This window comes from Choristoneura fumiferana, unplaced genomic scaffold (assembly GCF_025370935.1).
Source record: "Choristoneura fumiferana unplaced genomic scaffold, NRCan_CFum_1 Sck3bRy_65;HRSCAF=239_pilon, whole genome shotgun sequence".
Taxonomy (NCBI): Eukaryota; Metazoa; Arthropoda; class Insecta; order Lepidoptera; family Tortricidae; genus Choristoneura; species Choristoneura fumiferana.
Genome location: NW_027413051.1, coordinates 1 through 19324, shown reverse-complemented (window position 1 = coordinate 19324; position 19324 = coordinate 1). Strand labels below are relative to the sequence as shown.

The following is a 19324-nucleotide window of genomic DNA, read 5'->3' as shown; positions in this document are numbered from 1 at the left end:
TTTTTTACAATTATTTTAAGAAAATTTGCAACGGAATAATACCGAACACTGAATACTAGGTAATACCGAAAACAGCTGGGTGGTTGAAAAATGCTGCAACATAACATCATCAACATAGTTGTATAAAACACGCGTTACATAAGCTAGCTACGCTACAAAACTATACTTAGTAATTTTTTTATAATTAGGCAACAAATAGTAATAAATAAGTTAGGTCAAATCATAAACTGTACCTATACATTTGAACGAATAGTTTCGATTTTAACAACACAGGAAAGAGGTCCTCGTAACCTATTTTAAATCCAATAACCCAGCGTTAAAGTGGAACTATGTCAACAAAAGCCGAACGTCCGTCGGCACGCCAACCTCGATACAGGATAGGCCCATCGACCCATTTCCGCGAAACTCACGGTACAAATATAGACCTAAATGAAAAGCAATGACTGGGCACATCGCAGTTGACCATCGGGAGATTTGGGAGTAAGCTCACCTCAACCGCGCTTTCTCAGAGACTCGTGTAACGGAACGCTGACATCGCCAGCACTCAAATCTATAGCTTTACGTACCCGTAATTTTCTTTCAGAAGGACGTCGTAATATTTAAATAAAAAAATTGATTGAAGTTCATACATAATGGCAAAAGCAAAATTTTATTAGGAACAATGAGAAAAAGTATCGTCGTAAATTCACAAACTCGCCATCCTAAACTTAATCGCATGACGTCTAACCGCGCATTTCTCCGTAGCATATTTTATATGATACAAAGTAAAAGAACCATATAATAGTTCAAACTTTATGATAATTCCGCTTTTCAATTTCAACACGTTGCCAGTTGCAAAGTCAAGGTATCAAAGTTTTGCATCGTGAAACGTTTAAGCGAACTTATTCCGAGGAGCGTGAAACCATGAAAGCGACTGCGAACGGCATGAGAGCTCGCGACGCGTCAAGTGCGCGACGAGTCCGTCACTCGTTCAGACTGTTAGTACGCGCATGCACTGCTTTACTCACGAGTAGGGTTACCACCCGTACTCTAAAATAGAGTATTGTCCTCTTTTTCATGTAGGCGTACTTTATAATCTACGACACCAATAAAGTACGCTAAAATACTCTATTTACGTAAAACTTATTCTTACTGGCTCGTTACTGGTTATGAGTACTTATGAGACTAAATAAACTGGTATCCACAGCCACCAAATTTTGGCGTTTGATAATTGTGCGTTTCTGAACGCAACCACGTGAAATGTCAAATCTATCTATTGTCATTGTCAAGTAAAAGTCAAATAAAATGTCATGTCATGAGGTTATGCTATCGCACGCGGTGCGTGAGTTTTCTAAATTTGTGTGAGTTATTGCTGTTTTAGTAAAAAAACATTTATTAAAATGGATGAAGAAGATGACAACACCTTTAGTGCATCATGTGATAAAAATAGCACGCCTAAAAAACGAAAAGTAGATAAGCCAAAAAAACGATCCCAGAAGTATACAAATTTATGGGAAAAAGAGTATACATGGCTGACAAACGATCCAGAAAATAGTTCAAACGCAAAATGCAAAATCTGTGGAGTAATTTTTTGTATTTCTTCAGCTGGAATTGGACACGTAAGTAACTAATGTAATGTACCATTAATTAATACCGTACGGTTGATTGAATTGAAGGGTTGGATTGGATTGGATGTGTATGTGTTCTGTGTATGTGTGTTCTTGTATCTTGAATAATTGTTTGCCTAACTGGTTGTGGTGTTGGTGTGTGCCGTGTGTGGTGTTATTATGGCGTTGGTTGGTGTGGTGTGGTGAAGGTGAAGCTTATTTCATTGTTTACAGATAAAGCAACACCAAGAAACAAAGATGCACAAATGTAAAACTGAAGCAAAGAAAACATCTGGAGTTCTTGATAAATTTCTTACACCTACTACAAGATCTGAAATAGAAGTATCTGATAGAGAAAAAATAACTGCTGCTGAACTTGCTCTGACCTATCACACTGTGAAACACAACTTATCCTATAACAGTATGGACTGTACTGTCAAACTCAATAAAATTATTTATGTGGATTCAAGCACAGCCATTAGTATCTATTTAGCTAGAACTAAAATGGAGGCTTTAGTTTGTGAGGTGTTGGGGCCATATGCATTACAACATGTGATAGATGATTTAAATACTGAAAATCTTTACTTTTGTTTGCAGTCGGACGCATCAAATAAGAAAAATATAAAATTGTTCCCATTAGTGGTGCAATACTTCACAGCAAAAAATGGCATTGAAAATAAATTAATAGATTTCTATGAGAACAGTAACGAGTCAGCCGATGGCATGTTTCAAGCTATACAGGAGTCAATGGCATTGTATCAATTACCATTTGATAAAATATCAGGGCTAAGTGCAGACAACACAAATTCCAATTTTGGAGTAAACATTCGTTGTTTACTAACATGAAAGAGTTAATTCCAGATTTAATAAAAGGAAATTGCCATGCGCACATAGTGCATAACTGCATGAGACACTCCATGAACTTCTTATCATATGATATTGAAAATGTAATCCTGAAAATTTATAGTCACTTTTCTCATTCAGCTGTCAGAAGAGAAAATCTAAAATGTTTTGTTGAAAGTGTTGATAGTAATTTTCATGAGCTTAAACGCCATGTAGGAACCAGATGGTTAAGTCTTTTACCTTGCATAGATACTGTACTTGTAAACTGGAAACCAATAAAAACTTACTTTTTGAGTTTAGGAGAAGATTGCCCTATGGTTTTGCAAAATTTACTTTTATTGAACAACAGTGATGTGAATTATGATTTGATTGAGATTTATATGCATTTCTGCAGTCATATTTTACATTTATTTAACAAAACTGTCAAATGCCTGGAAGGTAACACTATAACAATAATGGATGTTTACAACATAATGAGTATGCTCAAAAAAGAATTAACAAAAAGAAAGGAAGATTGCTTCTTTGGATATGAAACAATGAAAATGCTAAGACAAGTTGGAGAATCTTCACTAGAATCTAATCACAGGATTTGCAAAAATTTACATTATTTCTTGACAAAGCTTTATGCTATTTGGAGAAGTGGTTAATTTTTCAAATCAAAATTTTTTGTTTTCACTGAGTAACTTCAATTTAAAGTCACTATTTCATTTCAACTTTTGAAAATGTTATTGGTGCATTAAATATACAACGAAAACTTGGTATAGTTATGGACAATTTGTATTCAGAAACAATACTTCTAAATGAAACTTATGAAGAAATAATGCAAAATAATAAAGATTTTTCTGACTTATCAACGGCTCAAAAATGGCAATACATATTCAATAAAAGTGAAGATTTTCCAAATATTTTCAAATTCATTGCATATATTTTGTCTGTCCCTGCCACTTCAGCTTTCACGGAAGAGTCTTCTCCCTTATGAAGGTAAAGTGGAGAGACGAAAGGAATAGAGCTGCCCTAAATTTAATAAAAAACGAGTTGATTATATATTTTAATTAAACTTTGATTGCAGAGGCTCTAAATATCTTCAAGAACGACAAATGTTTGTTAAATGTAGCAAAAAGCAATAAAAAGTATATTTTTAAGGAGAAATAATAAATACTCTTTTTTTATTCTGTGTACTTTATTTTTGTCCTTCTAAAATGAAAAAATACTTTATTCGCCCTAAAAAAAGGTGGCAACCCTACTCACGAGTGCTCTCGCATCCGTACTACTAAATCGTTAATATCTCAACTTCGTGACATATGAGGTAAACTATGGTCATGCATATGGATACAAGCACTTACCGACTAATGCTAAAATGACAGTTAGCAGTGGTGCAGCGGGGAAGGACACGGTCACATTAAACTCAAGCATCTGGAGTAGGTCCACTGAAACAAAAATAAAATGTTAGAATTATTGAAATGAGAGCGTGTTTCGTTGAATTAAAGCGTGGTGTAAAAGGAAGGATTGTGAAAACATAGCAGAGGAGTATTGCAGACATTGCAGACGATGTGGCGTGACATAAATTTAATTTAAAGTAAGTGTTACGACGCAGGGCTGGTTGTCGGTGGCGCGGTACGCGCGGAGCGGCGAACCATAAGCCGCGCTCTAGCAGCCCCCCCGAGATGCGCTTGCGACGACTCGCACGTTAACGCGATCAAACGGCTGCCGTATGAATTTTTCATGCCGCACGAGAAGTAATGGTGTCGCTCGAGACATCGGATCATTCTTTACGATCCGACAACGGAACTGTTAAAAATATACGGTCCATCCATTCCAGTGCCCGTTCTGCTTTACCAACCAGTGCCTAATACGGCTAACTCACTCGGATAATTCGGACTTTGTTTTAAATCCACTTTCACATTTCAACGTGATTCCATTTGGTAAGCTCAGGGATTACGTGCATAAAGTTTTTGGTAAAAATAAACGTGCGGTAATTAAATTATATCCACCTTTTAACGGTCTGACAATCTGAAAGCCAGTTAATAAAAACCAAATTCATTTACTAACGTAAAATATATTAATTGTAAAATTTAAAACACATTAACGGAGAGGAAAAAAGATCTTCCAGCAATTTATTACACACATAGGTATTATAAAGCCCTCTCGATATTGCTGGAACCCTAAAAGGCGAAAACGTCCAGCGGTAGCATCAAGTAAATAGGATTGGGCGAGGCCGAGAGTGACGCTCCATTTTCGGGAGTTTTTCCAACAGTCAGATCCGTAATAAGATAAAGGATTTATCGTCTGTTCGTTAGCATAGTTCACGTGTGCTCAGCCAGTTCGGCGAAGCTTTGCGGCTACTTGTTTGCTCGTGATAGGATAATCCCGATAGGTAAAGTTCCCAGTCCGAAGGCGCCGCTCCCTGTCGCTACGTCTTTTGATGTCGCTTGAGGGAGACCGCGCGATGTGGGGGTCAAAGAGCAGAGTATCTTCACCATTTTGAAAAACAAAGCAAAGTTAAGAAGTTAAATGCTTAAAACCGTGTCTTTATTTTAGCATTTTCAATTAATTAGTTTTCTAATTAAACAATTCTTAATGTCTTGAAAATAGTACTGAAATAGAGACAGAGCTACTGCTGACAGAAATACGGTCTATGTGAAGATAAATGATGTGAGCTGCGCGAAGACTAAAATACTAAATAAAAAGACATAATTTAATTAGAAGAACGTTGATTTTGTCTTACTCAATAAAAAGCTTTAAATCCGCATTAAATTTGATCATCGTTACTTCAAAATATAACAAAAAATTTAACCGACTACAAATAAAAAACCGGCCAAGTGCGAGTCGGACTCGCGCACCGAGGGTTCCGTACAAACCTGTAGGTAGTAACTTTAAAATTATTAAAAATATTTTTAGTAACTAAAAATTTACGGTTTTCGCAATTTTTCCTTTATCTGTGCTATAAGACGTTGCTTCGTACCAAATTTCAAGATTCTGAGTTCACGGGAAGTACCCTGTAGGTTTTGATTCCCTTGCGAGTTTCGAAAATTTGCGGAAATTTGCGGCATAAACGGCTGTATCTTTTGATTGCGTTGGCTTAGAAGTTTGATTTTTTACAGCTCCAAGGGACAGTAGACCTGAGTATTTGATATAAATTTCAGCTTGATACCTCCACGCGTTCCTGAGAAAAAGGGTCTTGACAGACGGATGGACGGACGGACGGACAACAAAGTGATCCTATAAGGGTTCCGTTTTTTCCTTTCGAGGTACGGAACCCTAAAAAGCATGAAAATAATTTTTCTATCAGTCTGAAGTCAGTGCCTCAGCACAAGCCAGCAGGAGTGGAGCTATAGTCGTCAACCTCACCTACATACCTACATAATTATATATAATCACTCCTGCTGGCTCGTGCTGAGGCACCGACTTCAGACTGGTAGAAAATTATTTTCATGGTTTTTTTGTAGTCGGTTAAATTTTTTGTTATAATTTTTTTTTCCCGATTTTTAGTGTAAATACCTAAAAGATCTAAGATACAATAGTTCAATGTCAACTGCTCGTCACCTTTTACGAAAGATTGCTTTTCCCGATACAGAGACGTTCGTTATTGAGGAGTTCTGGTGCTTCACTACCCATTCCATTTCACCATATGCATTACGAGGAGCATAAATTGCTTAGCAACTGTGTTAAAGTAATTGAAATTCAACCCGTGAAGTACTTGTTATTGAGTAGTAGCTCCGGTGGTCAAATGTGGTCTTCATCATCAGTTCCACTTCACCAAATGATGATTTTCAAGAGTAACACATCAGACACACGAACGAAAATAAAAAATAAAAATCGGTTTATAAATGACAGAGTTCTGAGGTAACAAATATAAAAAAAAAATACAACCGAATTGATAACCTCCTCCTTTTTTTGAAGTCGGTTAAAAATACTAACACACTTGTGTGACATCGAAATGACAATTTAATACGAAGAAAAATTTCACGTCCACGCACTCAAGGCTTATACGCCTGTCTGAATATGTCACAGTTAATGTGAACCAAAATGTGAACGGTACAGAGATAATAAAAACATACACAGCTATTTCCGGCTACTGTGTCATCCCATTTATTTTACTCGAATGTATTTTGCGCGAACAATAGTTCATTTGTAGCCGGAATCTGTGTTAAGTTTCTTTGTGGTAAAACATCAGTAGGTACATTTTATCAATGAATTTTATTTTAAATTACTTGCGAAATTAACACAACATTGGTTAGTATAACATTTTTCATATTCTAGCGAAGAGTCAAAGAAAATTCCACCTTTAGACTGCGTGCGGTTTTTTCCCAGCTGTCAGAACAGATTTGTTGTTGCAGATAAGCTTTAATATTTTCAGAGGAAATTGTAAATCGCATCGTCGAACGCAGTGTACTCATTCATCATGTGAAATTAATTTTACCCTCGCTACCTACTCCGTTCGCGATTCGTTCCGTTTTGCAGATTTCTGCAGCCCGGATTCATATTACCGTGAAGTATTGATAGCAGAAACCGTTGACGATATTAAAACTCGTGAAATACTATACCTACACATTTTTCTTATTGGCTTCTTAAGTAAAGTAACATCGAACTCGTAATTAATCTAACCGGAACTTAATTTTGTTTTGCTGAAGAAAATTCACATTTATTTAGTATTATTGCCGATATACAAAGCGAAGATGAATCTGAAGTGTTCAGAAAGGTTCTTGACTTGAGATGGTGCGAGCTGTAGACATCTATACTTGATAGAAGGGAACAATGGAGTGGGTAAGTAAATAATTAGCATTAAATCCTGCTTCAACATTATTGTTAGTACGTTTAAAAGGTAAGCGGGCATCAAGCGGCAAACGACGAGAGGCGAGTAGCAAGTCAAGCAAAGAGGCGCCTGTTACGGTTTGCCCTAATTAGCAAGAAACACGAGAAACGAAAGGAAAAATGAGCTGTTCTGGAGATATCAACAACGGAAAGTACTAGCTTTTTAAAGAGGGTTGAGCCACACGGAATTATCACTTTCCGCGATACTATAGGTTTCTGCTTAGTCTTTTGGAAATTACAGTTTAAAATCGAATCACATAAAAAGATTGTTAGCAGAGATGGATAACTCGATACTAAGTAGTTAATTTACCTCAACTTTCGTTGCCGATAGCATGTTCAATATGACTGAGCAGTTCCAATACAAATTCAAAATTAGCAAGACCATGAACAGCGAGAGCAGTCTCAAAGGAACAAAGCAATAATACTAACGCTTGATTGTTGTTGTTTTGTTTATAGTGCACTGAAAAGCAATTTTCTGTTCTATCTCTTCAATGGCAACTTAATATATAAATAATATAGGTACTATTAATACTAACTATTATTAACCTTACGTACGTATCCTTTTGTTGTAAGTAAGTAAATCTTTATTTGCTAAAATACGTTAAAATAATTACATACAGCAAAAATCTCAGGTGTCTTAGAGCCTTTTACCTATTGCGGTTGAGATAGTGGACGACATGGAACATTTTTTTCATATTTCATGGAATTCGCTGCCTAAACAATAAAGACGATACAGAAAAAATGTACGTTAAGCTAAATGGCCCGTGGATTCGCTGCCATGCGTGGAAGAAAACAAAACTTAGCTAGCTCTCCTTCCCCAGGGTATTTAGAAAAAAATCTTCTTAGTGCTCTATAAAGAAACATGTCTACCAAATTTCAAGTCTGGAGCTAACTCCAATATTTTAGGTACCTAATGCGTTGTCTGTCAGTCAACCAGTTTAAAGGCAGAAAATACAGAGGCGACATTATATTATACTACACTAATATGTATAATAAAGAAGTATACTTTGCTGGTTTTCTCTGTATCTGTCTGTACGCAAGGGGTACTTTTTAGCCCGGAAATGAAACAAACTTCTCGTTGGACGAAGGTGAAGTGCAGGTATAAATAAATAAATTGGCAACAAAATTAATCTGTTCATTGTGATCTGCAAAGCTGTTATAAGAAAACGGGCCTGAAGCAAACAACGTTAGGTTTTATTGATGTCGGCACATCATTATTATCTGCTTATTTTTTTTTTGCTCCGATACCTTCGCTAATACCTTCTTACTGCGTCGGAAAATTGCGCTCCATTTGAGAGCGAATAATTGAACAAATTACATCGCAAATCGCCTTATGGAAAGAAAATACTGCAAATTAGATACTTAAAGGATTTTCAAACCACCCAATCTAAAATGGTACACTGGGGTTCTTTACAAAAAAAACTAATTTAGAAGAATTTTAGTTCGAAATTCAAATGACGAAGTTTTTAATGTACTTAACTCTCAGGCTCTAATTAGGTACCTACATAACTTTCTGGATTGATCGCAGTGTTCAGAAGTAATATGAAGTCCATACCTACCCACTACGAGCCATTTTGTTCTAGGTATCATCAGATTAGCCGTAGGACGTCCACTGTCGGACATAGGCTTCCACCTGCCGCATAGAGTTAAATTTAATTTGCTGTTTTTGCATTTAATCTGTGATGTGACAAAAACACGCAGTGAATCATCTCATCATTATTTCATATCATAAGTGATCTCCGTCATTCAAAACAATGGTATTTATTACTCTTCGAAAGAAACCGTAGAAGAAGCCTCCAGAATCGAGTACTATGTACATTTTCATGTTTGTAATTTTTCCTTTTTAGGGTTCCGGAGTCAAAATGGCAAAAACGGAACCCTTATAGTTTCGCCATGTCTGTCTGTCTGTCCGTCCGCGGCTTTGCTCAGGGACTATCAATGCTAGAAAGCTGTAATTTTGCACAGATATATATATAAACTATGCCGACAAAAAAGCACAATAAAAAAAAATTTTTTAGTGTACCTCTCATAGACGTAAAGTAGGGTAATTTTTTTTCTCATCGAACCCTATAATATCGTTGGATAGGTCTTTTAAAACCATTAGGGGGTTGCTAAGACAATTTTTCGATTCAGTGATTTGTTTGCGAAATATTCAACTTTAAAGTGCAAATTTTCAATAAAATCGAGTGTCCCCCCCCCCTCTAAAATCTAAACCGGAAATTTGAAAAAATTCAGAATAGTAGTAAGTATATCAAACTTACAAGGAAAACTATAACGGTAAGTTTGCTTGAGAATTATTAGTACTTTAAGAGTAAATAGCAGCCTAAAGTATAAAATATACCAAAACTTGGAAGAATCCGTATAATATACGAAATCTTTAGAAAAGTATTACTTAACTTTTTCGTAATGGCTACGGAACCCTATTTTGGGCGTGTTCGACACGCTCTTGGCCGGTTTTTTTCCTTAGTATTTTAAAATGTCCCACTGCTGAGCAAAGTCCTCCCCTTTTTTCCGTCATTCGTCCTTATCGAGAGCACGCTCTCTTGCCACTTGATATTCGTCGAATAATCATAATCGGCATGACTTCATGACCTCTTCGGACTGCCTCTACTTCGATGACAATCCCACAGAACGGAATTTTTACTTTATTTGTGTGTAATTATTGTGCGTATATTTGGTTGCGTTTGTGTGTTTTTTGTAAAAGTGGCTAAATGTCTTCTTTCTTCTCTTTCTTCTTTCTTTCAGTTGTTGAGTTTTTTTATTCTTAACTTTCTTGATAACCAAATAAATTGATGAGAATACGTAATTGATTTTGCTCCCGATAATAATCACGAAAATCTCGAGTGCAAAAACTCTTCAAATAATTCGACAACATCATTCATTATATATTTCAGACAATACGTAGGTACGGTTATAGGTGCTTTAGCATCGAAATCATTGGGGATCGGAACTCAAATCAGGGTCGCTCGATTTTATATAAAAGTAGGTGGATTAGATACGCTTTGAATAAAAAAATCCCAACCCAAAACAAGAAAAGCTTATTAGCAGAAATTTAAAGATAGGGTTGTTTTATTTTCCATTCGATCATCCATTAGCGACAAGGGATGAAATGTTTTTAAGCTTTGAAGAATTAAAAACATCTGTGTTAAATTCCGAATGTCTTGTAAAAAATAGATCGGTAAAAAATACCTTCCAGTTCCCTCGTAGAACTCTTAATTATCTCTAAGATAGAAAAGTTAATTCCGATATTTAATTATGCAAATGTTAAAGCCTTTTTTTCTTCCCTGTTCCTCCTGCAGAAGCCCTTTTCAGTTAATTAAGGTAAGTGAGACGAATAGGCTTATTATTTTTGCGGAAGTTCAGCAAGACTTCACTTTAGTGCAATAGCTATAGCTATTTACTTATGAATTAGGCATGTAATAAGTTTCTGTTAAAAATATTATTTTGAATACAAGCTTTCTTTGCTGATTGTTATCATTCAACCTACGTATGTAAAATTTAAAGTCAATACGCCCACTGGAAGTGGATCAAAATGAACTTCCAAGATTTGAAACAAACAAATAAGTAGGTACACGAGATAAAGCCGGCAACGGACCAATGACTCTCCTTGAGTAGTTGGTACTCATGGGCAGTGGTGTTCATTTTACGTCCCTCTCGCAGTAAAAAAAAAAAAAGAAAGTTAAACAGTCCATACTAATCCATACTAATATTATAAATGCGAAAGTGTGTGTGTTTGTATGTTTGTCCGTCTTTCACGTCGAAACGGAGCGACGGATCGACGTAATTTTTGGCATAGAGATAGTTTATGGGCCAGAGAGTAACATAGGCTACTTTTAATCCCGGAAAAATGCATAGTTCCCGAAGGAACAGCGCGCGATAACCGAATTCCACGCGAGCGAAGCCGCGGGCAAAAGCTAGTTGCTTATAAATGGCCCTTCACGAAATATATAGTAAAAAAAACAGTCCAATAGGGCATATTAGGCAAAGCTCTGCGCAGGGGGCGACACTAGCACAAACCGTAAAGAAACCGCCATGACAACGTCAGTTCTCTTTATATTTTGTCGCCATGACAGATCATGACCAAAGAGTATTAATACCTATAGAAATCATGACATATTATAAGTAACAAAATAAATGATATTTACATCGATAGTAGCGATAGAGCTATATTTCCAAAAATTTAATTGAAATAATATGATATTACGGCATCCTACGGACATTTAAGATACTCAAAAAACATAAACCATAAACATATGGTATGTGCTAGTGCTGCACTCTGACGGGATAAAATTGCAGTAATATTCCCTATTGCGGCCACGCTAGTTCCGTACTACTTAACATTCGACAAATATTTTATATTAACTTCTGATCGACTATTACTCGCTAACGCATTCACTGCCACCTGACTTCCACAGGTGCCACCGACGCACATGTGCGTTCAAAATGTATGAATAATTATGACAGCGGCACTGGGCGAAGTTCCGAAAACGCATATGTGCGTCGGTGGCAGTGAATGCGTTAACTTTAAAGCCTACTGAGCCGAGATAGTTTATTTTTATTTTTCTTATTATTTAAATGAAATTTAACATGCACTATCTATTATGATTTTTTCCACATCGTTTAATGCAACATAAGCTAATAAGAGGTGGCGACACTTGACCAACACTTTGTTAGCCAACACTTTAATAGGTCCTTGCCCAATCCCAAACACAATATCAATTTTGGTTTCTAACTTATGTCTGATTATGAGTGTTCGCTTAAACAATGTAATTTTTTCTTAATTATCGTAGAACCAAAGCACTAGCAAATATAGAAATCGAAACCATTCGTTGGGTATGCCACTTGTCTCGCCACACAGGCTATGAGTGCTGCGGTTTGTTTGACACATTCCGAACGGTGCGGTTCTTTTGTATTGTATATCGCCACGCATCACGGTATTACTACATAAATAAATACGCACCCGTTTTCATTTAATGAAATTAAGTACTTTTGATTTTAAACGGCCGAACACGTTTAGCCACTGAAGTAGTGTCATAAATAGTCAAGACTAATTAATTACACATGACACAGTCACAATAACATTGCGCACATGAAATTAAACAGGTACTGTTCTAACTCAAAAATTTGGGGCTTTTGTATTTAACTCAAAAGCCCCAAAATTTTGAGTTAGGACAGTAGGTATTTGATTTCATGTGAGATTGGTCTATGCGTTAGTTTTGAAAGCAAAATCCTTAAAAAAATCGGCCAAGAGCCTGTCGGACACGCCCAGGATAGGGTTCCATAGACAATACGAAAAAATCACGTAATATTTTTCTAAGGATTGCTTTGTGTACGGAATCAATTTAGGTATGTTTTACACCTTAGGCTGCTATTTACTCTTAATAATAATTCTCAAGCAATATTAGCCGCTACAATTTTCCTTGTAAATTTGATATATTTACTACCATTCTGAATTTTTTCTACCCAACAGTAGATTTTAAAGGGGGAGGGGCACTCAATTTTAATGATTTTTCCTCTTTAAAGTTGAATATTTCGCTAACACATCACTGAATCGAAAAATCGTCTTGGCAACCCCCCAATGGTTTTAAAAGACCTATCCAACAATACCCCACACTATAAGGTAAGTCGAGAAAAAAAATCACCCCCACTTTACGTCTACCTCCCATAGAAAATCCTCCCAAATTTTTTATTTTTATTTTACCACTATCGACGTGACTGATATGTATATTCATGCCAAATTACAGCTTTCTAGTACTAACGGTCTCTGAGCTTAGCCACGGACAGACAGACAGACAGACATGGCGAAACTATAAGGGTTCCTAGTTCCTAACTACGGAACCCTAAAAAAGGTCTTTTTACTCTTCTAAAACCACTAAAAATACCAGCAACTACTATAAATTGTTTATCATAGGATAGTCAGCCGTCATTATAACCTTAACCTCTCGTACAACTAGACACACATATCATGTGCCAAAGCTAAGGCTATCTTTTTCCATTATTATTCCAATTTGTTAAAGTGGTATTATTTGTAATAAACGCGACTTCAATGCAGTGTTTTTTTTTTAACTTCTGACATAAGAGGGATTAACAGGTGTTTTTAGGGTTCAGTCCTCATAATGATAATGTAGTTGACACGTAACAAATTCAGAACAAAGTCATCATAAATGCAAAAACAGCTACAGTCTATTCAATATAGGAATGGACAGAAGGAAAATAGGTTCTTTATAATGCACACTTTAGGAAGTCATTTAAAAAAATGTTTTTTTTTTAGTACTATACTCAAAAGACTTTCAGTGCTCTACGCGTCCAATACAATAATGCATTTAGGATGCTGTTAGGGTTGCCGCGCCATTGCAGCGCCTCAGGGATGTTCGCGGAGGCGCGAACCGACGATTTTCACGCTATTATGCGTAAGCGCGTAGCATCGATGCTACAGCGTGTGCGCGGCAGCGCTAACACCCTCGTGGCGACTGTCGCAAATAGAGTGGATGGCCCATTCGTACGGAGATGGAGCTCTAGGCATTTGCCAGTTAGGTAGTGTGTAAGTGTAGGTTGTGTATTTGTTGATGTGTATATTTGTTCGTACTAACATAGGCGATAAGGTTTCTCATTGTTACTAACTTGATATGGATAACCTCCGAAATAAAAGATTATTATTATTAGTATACGGTCTAAACTTAATTCTAATTAAAATATCGAAGACGTCAATATTACTTTCAATTATTCATTAACTAACTGTTGCCCGCGACTTCGTTCACGTAGAATCCGTTTATTGCTATCCCGCGGGAACTATGCAATTTTTCGGGATAAAACTATTCTATGTCCTTCCCCAGGACTTGTACTATCTGTATACCTACCCAATTTCACCTAAATCGGTTCAGCGGTTAAGACGTGAAGCAGGTTGCAAAAAAACATACAGACTTACAAACTTTCGCAATTATAATTAATATTAGTGAGATTAACTTTGCTATTTTTCATATCATAATTTAAAAACAATAAAAAAAACTTTTCCTATTTCGTTAAAAACAGAAACGTCTTCCTATAAAATACCTAAAGAGGCAGAGGTAAAGAACATTCTGCAAGAAACGGAACGTTTATAATATTGTTTACTCATGAAAAATTTTGTACATTATTTATAGTTTTTAATCGCCAGTTTGGATCAAAATGTGATGACCTTTAATCATATACGAATAGTTAACTTTTCACAACTAAAGCACTGCACCAAATTTGATGAAATTTGGAATTGAAAAAAGCTTGAACTTCATAGCAGTAACTACGAGTAGAATATTTTTAAACAGGGAAGACCGGATGAGTCCACGAAACACAGTTATTAAATTATGTATAAATATAAATCGAATTAATATTATGTAGCAAATTACGTATTAATATTGTGTTATTTTGTAAGTACATTACGTATTAATTAATCTACTTACAAACTAAACAAAATTACGACTTCATCTTATTACTTCTTTTATTCATCATCATCATCATCATCATCATCATTATTACGACTTCACAAAAAATGTTTAGAACCCCTTCTTCTGTGACCTTCTAGAGTCCAATGTTATCCTGAATGGACTATAAGTGAATAACAACAGTGCTATCCTCAAAAAACAATTGTTAAGTATACCTATTTACTTAAAATTTTGATAATGCTTATATAGAAATATAGAAGAATACACTGAAAGTTGGCAGATATGTTTAAAAGCTGGTATGGACTAACATATACAAAAACTATGCAATTCTTATAATATTACATGTTACATACGGGTCAAACTGATAACTTCCTTTTTTGAAGTCGGTTAAAAGTACACCTTTCTACGTGATGTTGAAATTCAAACGGCAGGTTTAGTAGGTAAACAGTCAAAGTTATGGACTTGAATTTATCGTTTAGAGTCACAACTAATCGGAAAATCTCTGTCCCGGTATTAACAAAATAGATCATGACGACTAACAAGTTCTGATTATATAATCCTGACCGCAAATGTATTAAATTTTGGCTCTAGTTAATTATCATAATTGTTAAACCTGCTAATATTATTGTTATACAGTATGTTTTATACTTCGAACATTATTCTCTATTGTTTTCGTCTATCATCTACACATCATTCTCGTATAATGTACCCGGTAACAATAAACTTCGTATTTCACCCTGCAAGCCTCTAGCAAGCAAGTATCTAGTTTATTTCAAGTTTTTTACATAAAACTGACCGTGATTGACCCCTATATCACCTGATGTACAGCGCAGATGAGGCTAAAGGTGTATCTCACTGGTTCAGTTACAGTACGTGTAATGAGTGCCAGCATATCATCAGCACTGTCTTTCACTTAAAGCATCTTTCTGGCTTTTTCTTCCAACAATCTTAAATTAAGAAGTACCTACTTACTATTGCCATTACGTGCGGTATACGATATACGGTATAGTTAAATCCGTGATTATCATTAAATAAAAAATATTTGGAAGCAGAAAATATATACCTACATATTTAAATAAAGGAAACTGAAGCCGGATTCACATTTATCTGTCGTGTTGTGTCGTGACGCATCAGAACGGTATCGGTTTCATACATTTTATATGGTTGCGTTCACATTTATCTGATGCAGTGTGTTGTGACGGCTTGTGTTGTGTCGCATCAAAGCTATAGAGAGTGAGAGAGACAGAGAGCATCACAACACAACACGACAAATATGTCAATGCGGCTTGATACTTCTATTCCTCATATAAAAATATCGTCAATATAAGGTAATAGACGTGAACATCTAATAAAAAGAATTTGAATCCAAGACGAAATATTAGGTTATATCATATCTACGAGTGTACCTTTTTGGCTAATTACTTTTTTATTGCGTTTGTAATTGTCAGAACAAGGTTTGTACGAAAAAAATACCTTCAATAAATTTTTACGGATAAGTTAAATTTTATATTAAAAATCTTCAACGCCTGTAATATTAATTGTACGTGTTGGTGATATAAATAGATAAAATGATAATTAAGTATTTAAATTTTAAGAAAACAATAATAAGACAGCAAAATTTTCATCAATACGAGTAGTACATCAGTACGGAGCTGGAGTTAATAAAACAAATGCTGAAGAGCTCACAAGGTTCTATTTTTATGTGAAAATACTTTTTATTTCGTGATCTCCTTAAAGCTATATTTGTAGAAAATCTCTACCATTGTATTGAAGAAGTTTACCCAAAGGTTTAAAAGCGCAAAGCACCGATATTTTCAATAGCATCAAACAGTACAAAGGTGGACAATTACTAATCCGCTCACCAAGAATTCTCCCACAACGTAGCTATTGAGAGCTTAGGTGTTCTCTACTCTATGGTCTACAAGTATTTTATAATCCCATCCTACTAATATTATAAATGAGAAAGTTTGTAAGTCTGTTTGTTTGTTTGTTACTCCATCACGTCTAAACCGCCGAACCGATTTCGATGAAATTAAGTATACAGGTAGTTTGCGTCCCGGGGAATATAGGATGGTTTTTATCCCGGAAAATCGCTCAGTTCCCGCGGGACAGTGAAAACCGAATTCTATGCGGACGGAGCCGCAGGTAACGGCTAATTATAAATAAAGTTTCCATAACTAACAACAGTAGGTACTCCTGAAAGTGATATTTAATACAAACTTAACTCAGCAAAAAACGGGTAAAAGGATTACTGGGCATTTGCCGAAACTTTACTCGTTTGTTGGTACATTTTCACGGTTTCTATTTAGGCACGGATGAGTCGCCATGGAGACCAGTTAGATTCCATTGAAAAGACTTAGGGGAGACCGGGGATGGTTGACTATAGGATTAGGTAGACTAACCAGCAATAACTCGTCAATATCATGAGTTTTTCGTCCACTAATCACGACTGAAGATTGCTCTCTGCGCCCCGCTTACTTGTGTGAAGTGCGCTGTCGCAAACGCGTATAGTTTAAATATGACAGCACGTGATGTATTTTTGTCTTTCATAATATTTTTTTGCTTTCATATTTTATTATTGCACCTGTATATTTAATAACAATACAATACAATACAATACAATACAAAGACTCTTTATTGTACACCAGACATAGTAAGCGATACAGAAAACAAATTATTAAAATTACAAGGTGAGCAATAGGCGGCCTTATCCGGGCCTTAACTATCAAGTATACTAATTCATTTATTACATCGGTTTTAACTCACCTAATAAACCTATGTATCGAAAAGTCACTTTTTCCTGATAAGTTGAAGATGGGCATAGTAAGAACAATATTTAAAAAGGAAATCATGGCGATTTAAATAACTACAGACCGATCACAATACTATCGTGTATCGATAAAATAATAGTTATCGAGATAATGCTATAATAAGGATAATACTCTTCCACAGAATCGTAGTGGTGCCATTCCCTCCTCAGTAACTCTTATTAGAAACACACGTTGAAGCATAATTTAACTTATTGAAGCATAGTTACGTAGAAATTTCAGTGAAAAGAGCAGCAATTTATTTTGTACGGGCTACTGTATTTTTAAAAGGAAAATCTAAAACAATCGCCGAATTGAAACACTTATCCGAAATACAGACCCGAAGCAAATAAGGAAGAAAAAAAATGAACTCTATCTGGCTAATTGTCGACGGATCAAAGTGGGGGAGCGCTAGGTAAATCCGACCCGTGATATTTTTATTTTTCAGTACCAAGTGGAGGTAGGGTGGGGGCGAGGCCGCGGGCGCTATTCGCAATTGTTATTATTACAAAGAGATTGCCGCTGAGCCGGCTCACGACTCGAGAATTTTTCGCCGAATTAATCTAACAGCCCATAATTGTCATTATTACAATGTGCCCGCTAAGTACGCTATAAGACTTTGGCACTTGCCGTGAAGCCACGCCACCTGCTTGCTAAACCATTATTAACATCGAATTTAAGCATACGCATACGCATAAAACAATATATAATAATAATATAATGCATATTATATAATACGCATTTGGGACCATTTCGTGACATACGCATTTTTATTTATTCTATTTATTTTGACCATGTTGTCAGCAATAAATGTTTTCTTTCTTTCACTTGCGAGTACAGATTTGGCGTTGTATTGTATTGTATTACTCTTTATTGACTAAAAACACATGAAAATAACAGAACACAGGATAATAAGATGTACAACTTATCCCTTAAAGGGATCTCTGCCAGTTAACATTTGAACGATTGACAGTATATATATTATAGTTTTACTTAAATTTTTAGTCTTCTTGCAATTAAAATACTTGAAAATTTTGAAATAACTAAAAAAATAAAGTATCGACCGACTTACCTATGAAAACGAAGATTTGATGGTGGGCGTACCGCAGAAGCATTGAGATGGATACCGTCTGAAACAAATATTACACATTTTTAGAAAAGTCACTTTTTCATAACTACTTTGTTATAATCAGTTTGAGTAGGTCGTACTGAGAGCAAAATAATACGAATTATTTATTTGCAAACATAAAATAAAAAATTATACAATTTGACAGGGTAAAAATAAGAATAAGGCAGTTGTCTCACCGCCAGCGAGGAAACGATTGGCTATCGACTATTTTCTCGCTCAAGAAACGAACAAAAGATATAAGATCCTGTGTGAGTAAAAGAGACACATATATTAATAGTTGATCGCTGGCTGTTCACACTGTCGGCGAGAACTCGCTCTTACATCTTTTGTCGCAGCGACAAGAGCTATAAAACTCGCTGAGCTATAGATACTCGCTCAGCGATGTCAGCTTGGCGGCCGCCCCGCACGAGCGAGTCGAGTGGAGCGAGTAATCGCCCGTCGCACTCGAACACTCGCTTACAGCCAGCGACAAAACTACACTCGCTTCTCGCTGCTCACCCACTCGTTTCTAGTTACTCGCTCTACTCGCTTCTCGCTCATCGTCGGCGGTGGGACAAGTGCCTCAAAGCAAGGTCTTGCGAAATCGCAAACCGGCCCAGCTCAGCATATTGTTGGCTGCGTAGGCCAACGTTGGTCTTCCGCTGTGACCGCTTCCTTGTGAAACTCGCTCGCTTCGTTGTGAAAACGTCCTTGTTGCATTTATTCTGCTAGGCATACTTAATGTCAGTTTGA

General features: G+C 36.1%; 1 protein-coding gene across 1 annotated transcript; it reads left to right on the top strand.

Moving 5' to 3' along the window:
* Nucleotides 1–1005: 1005 nt before the first annotated feature.
* Nucleotides 1006–2432, top strand: LOC141445224 (uncharacterized). The gene is made up of 2 exons (XM_074111008.1): nt 1006–1598; nt 1821–2432. The coding sequence occupies exons 1-2, from the start codon at nt 1380–1382 to the stop codon at nt 2430–2432; spliced, it is 831 nt and encodes a 276-aa protein (XP_073967109.1). The 5' UTR covers nt 1006–1379.
* Nucleotides 2433–19324: the final 16892 nt, after the last annotated feature.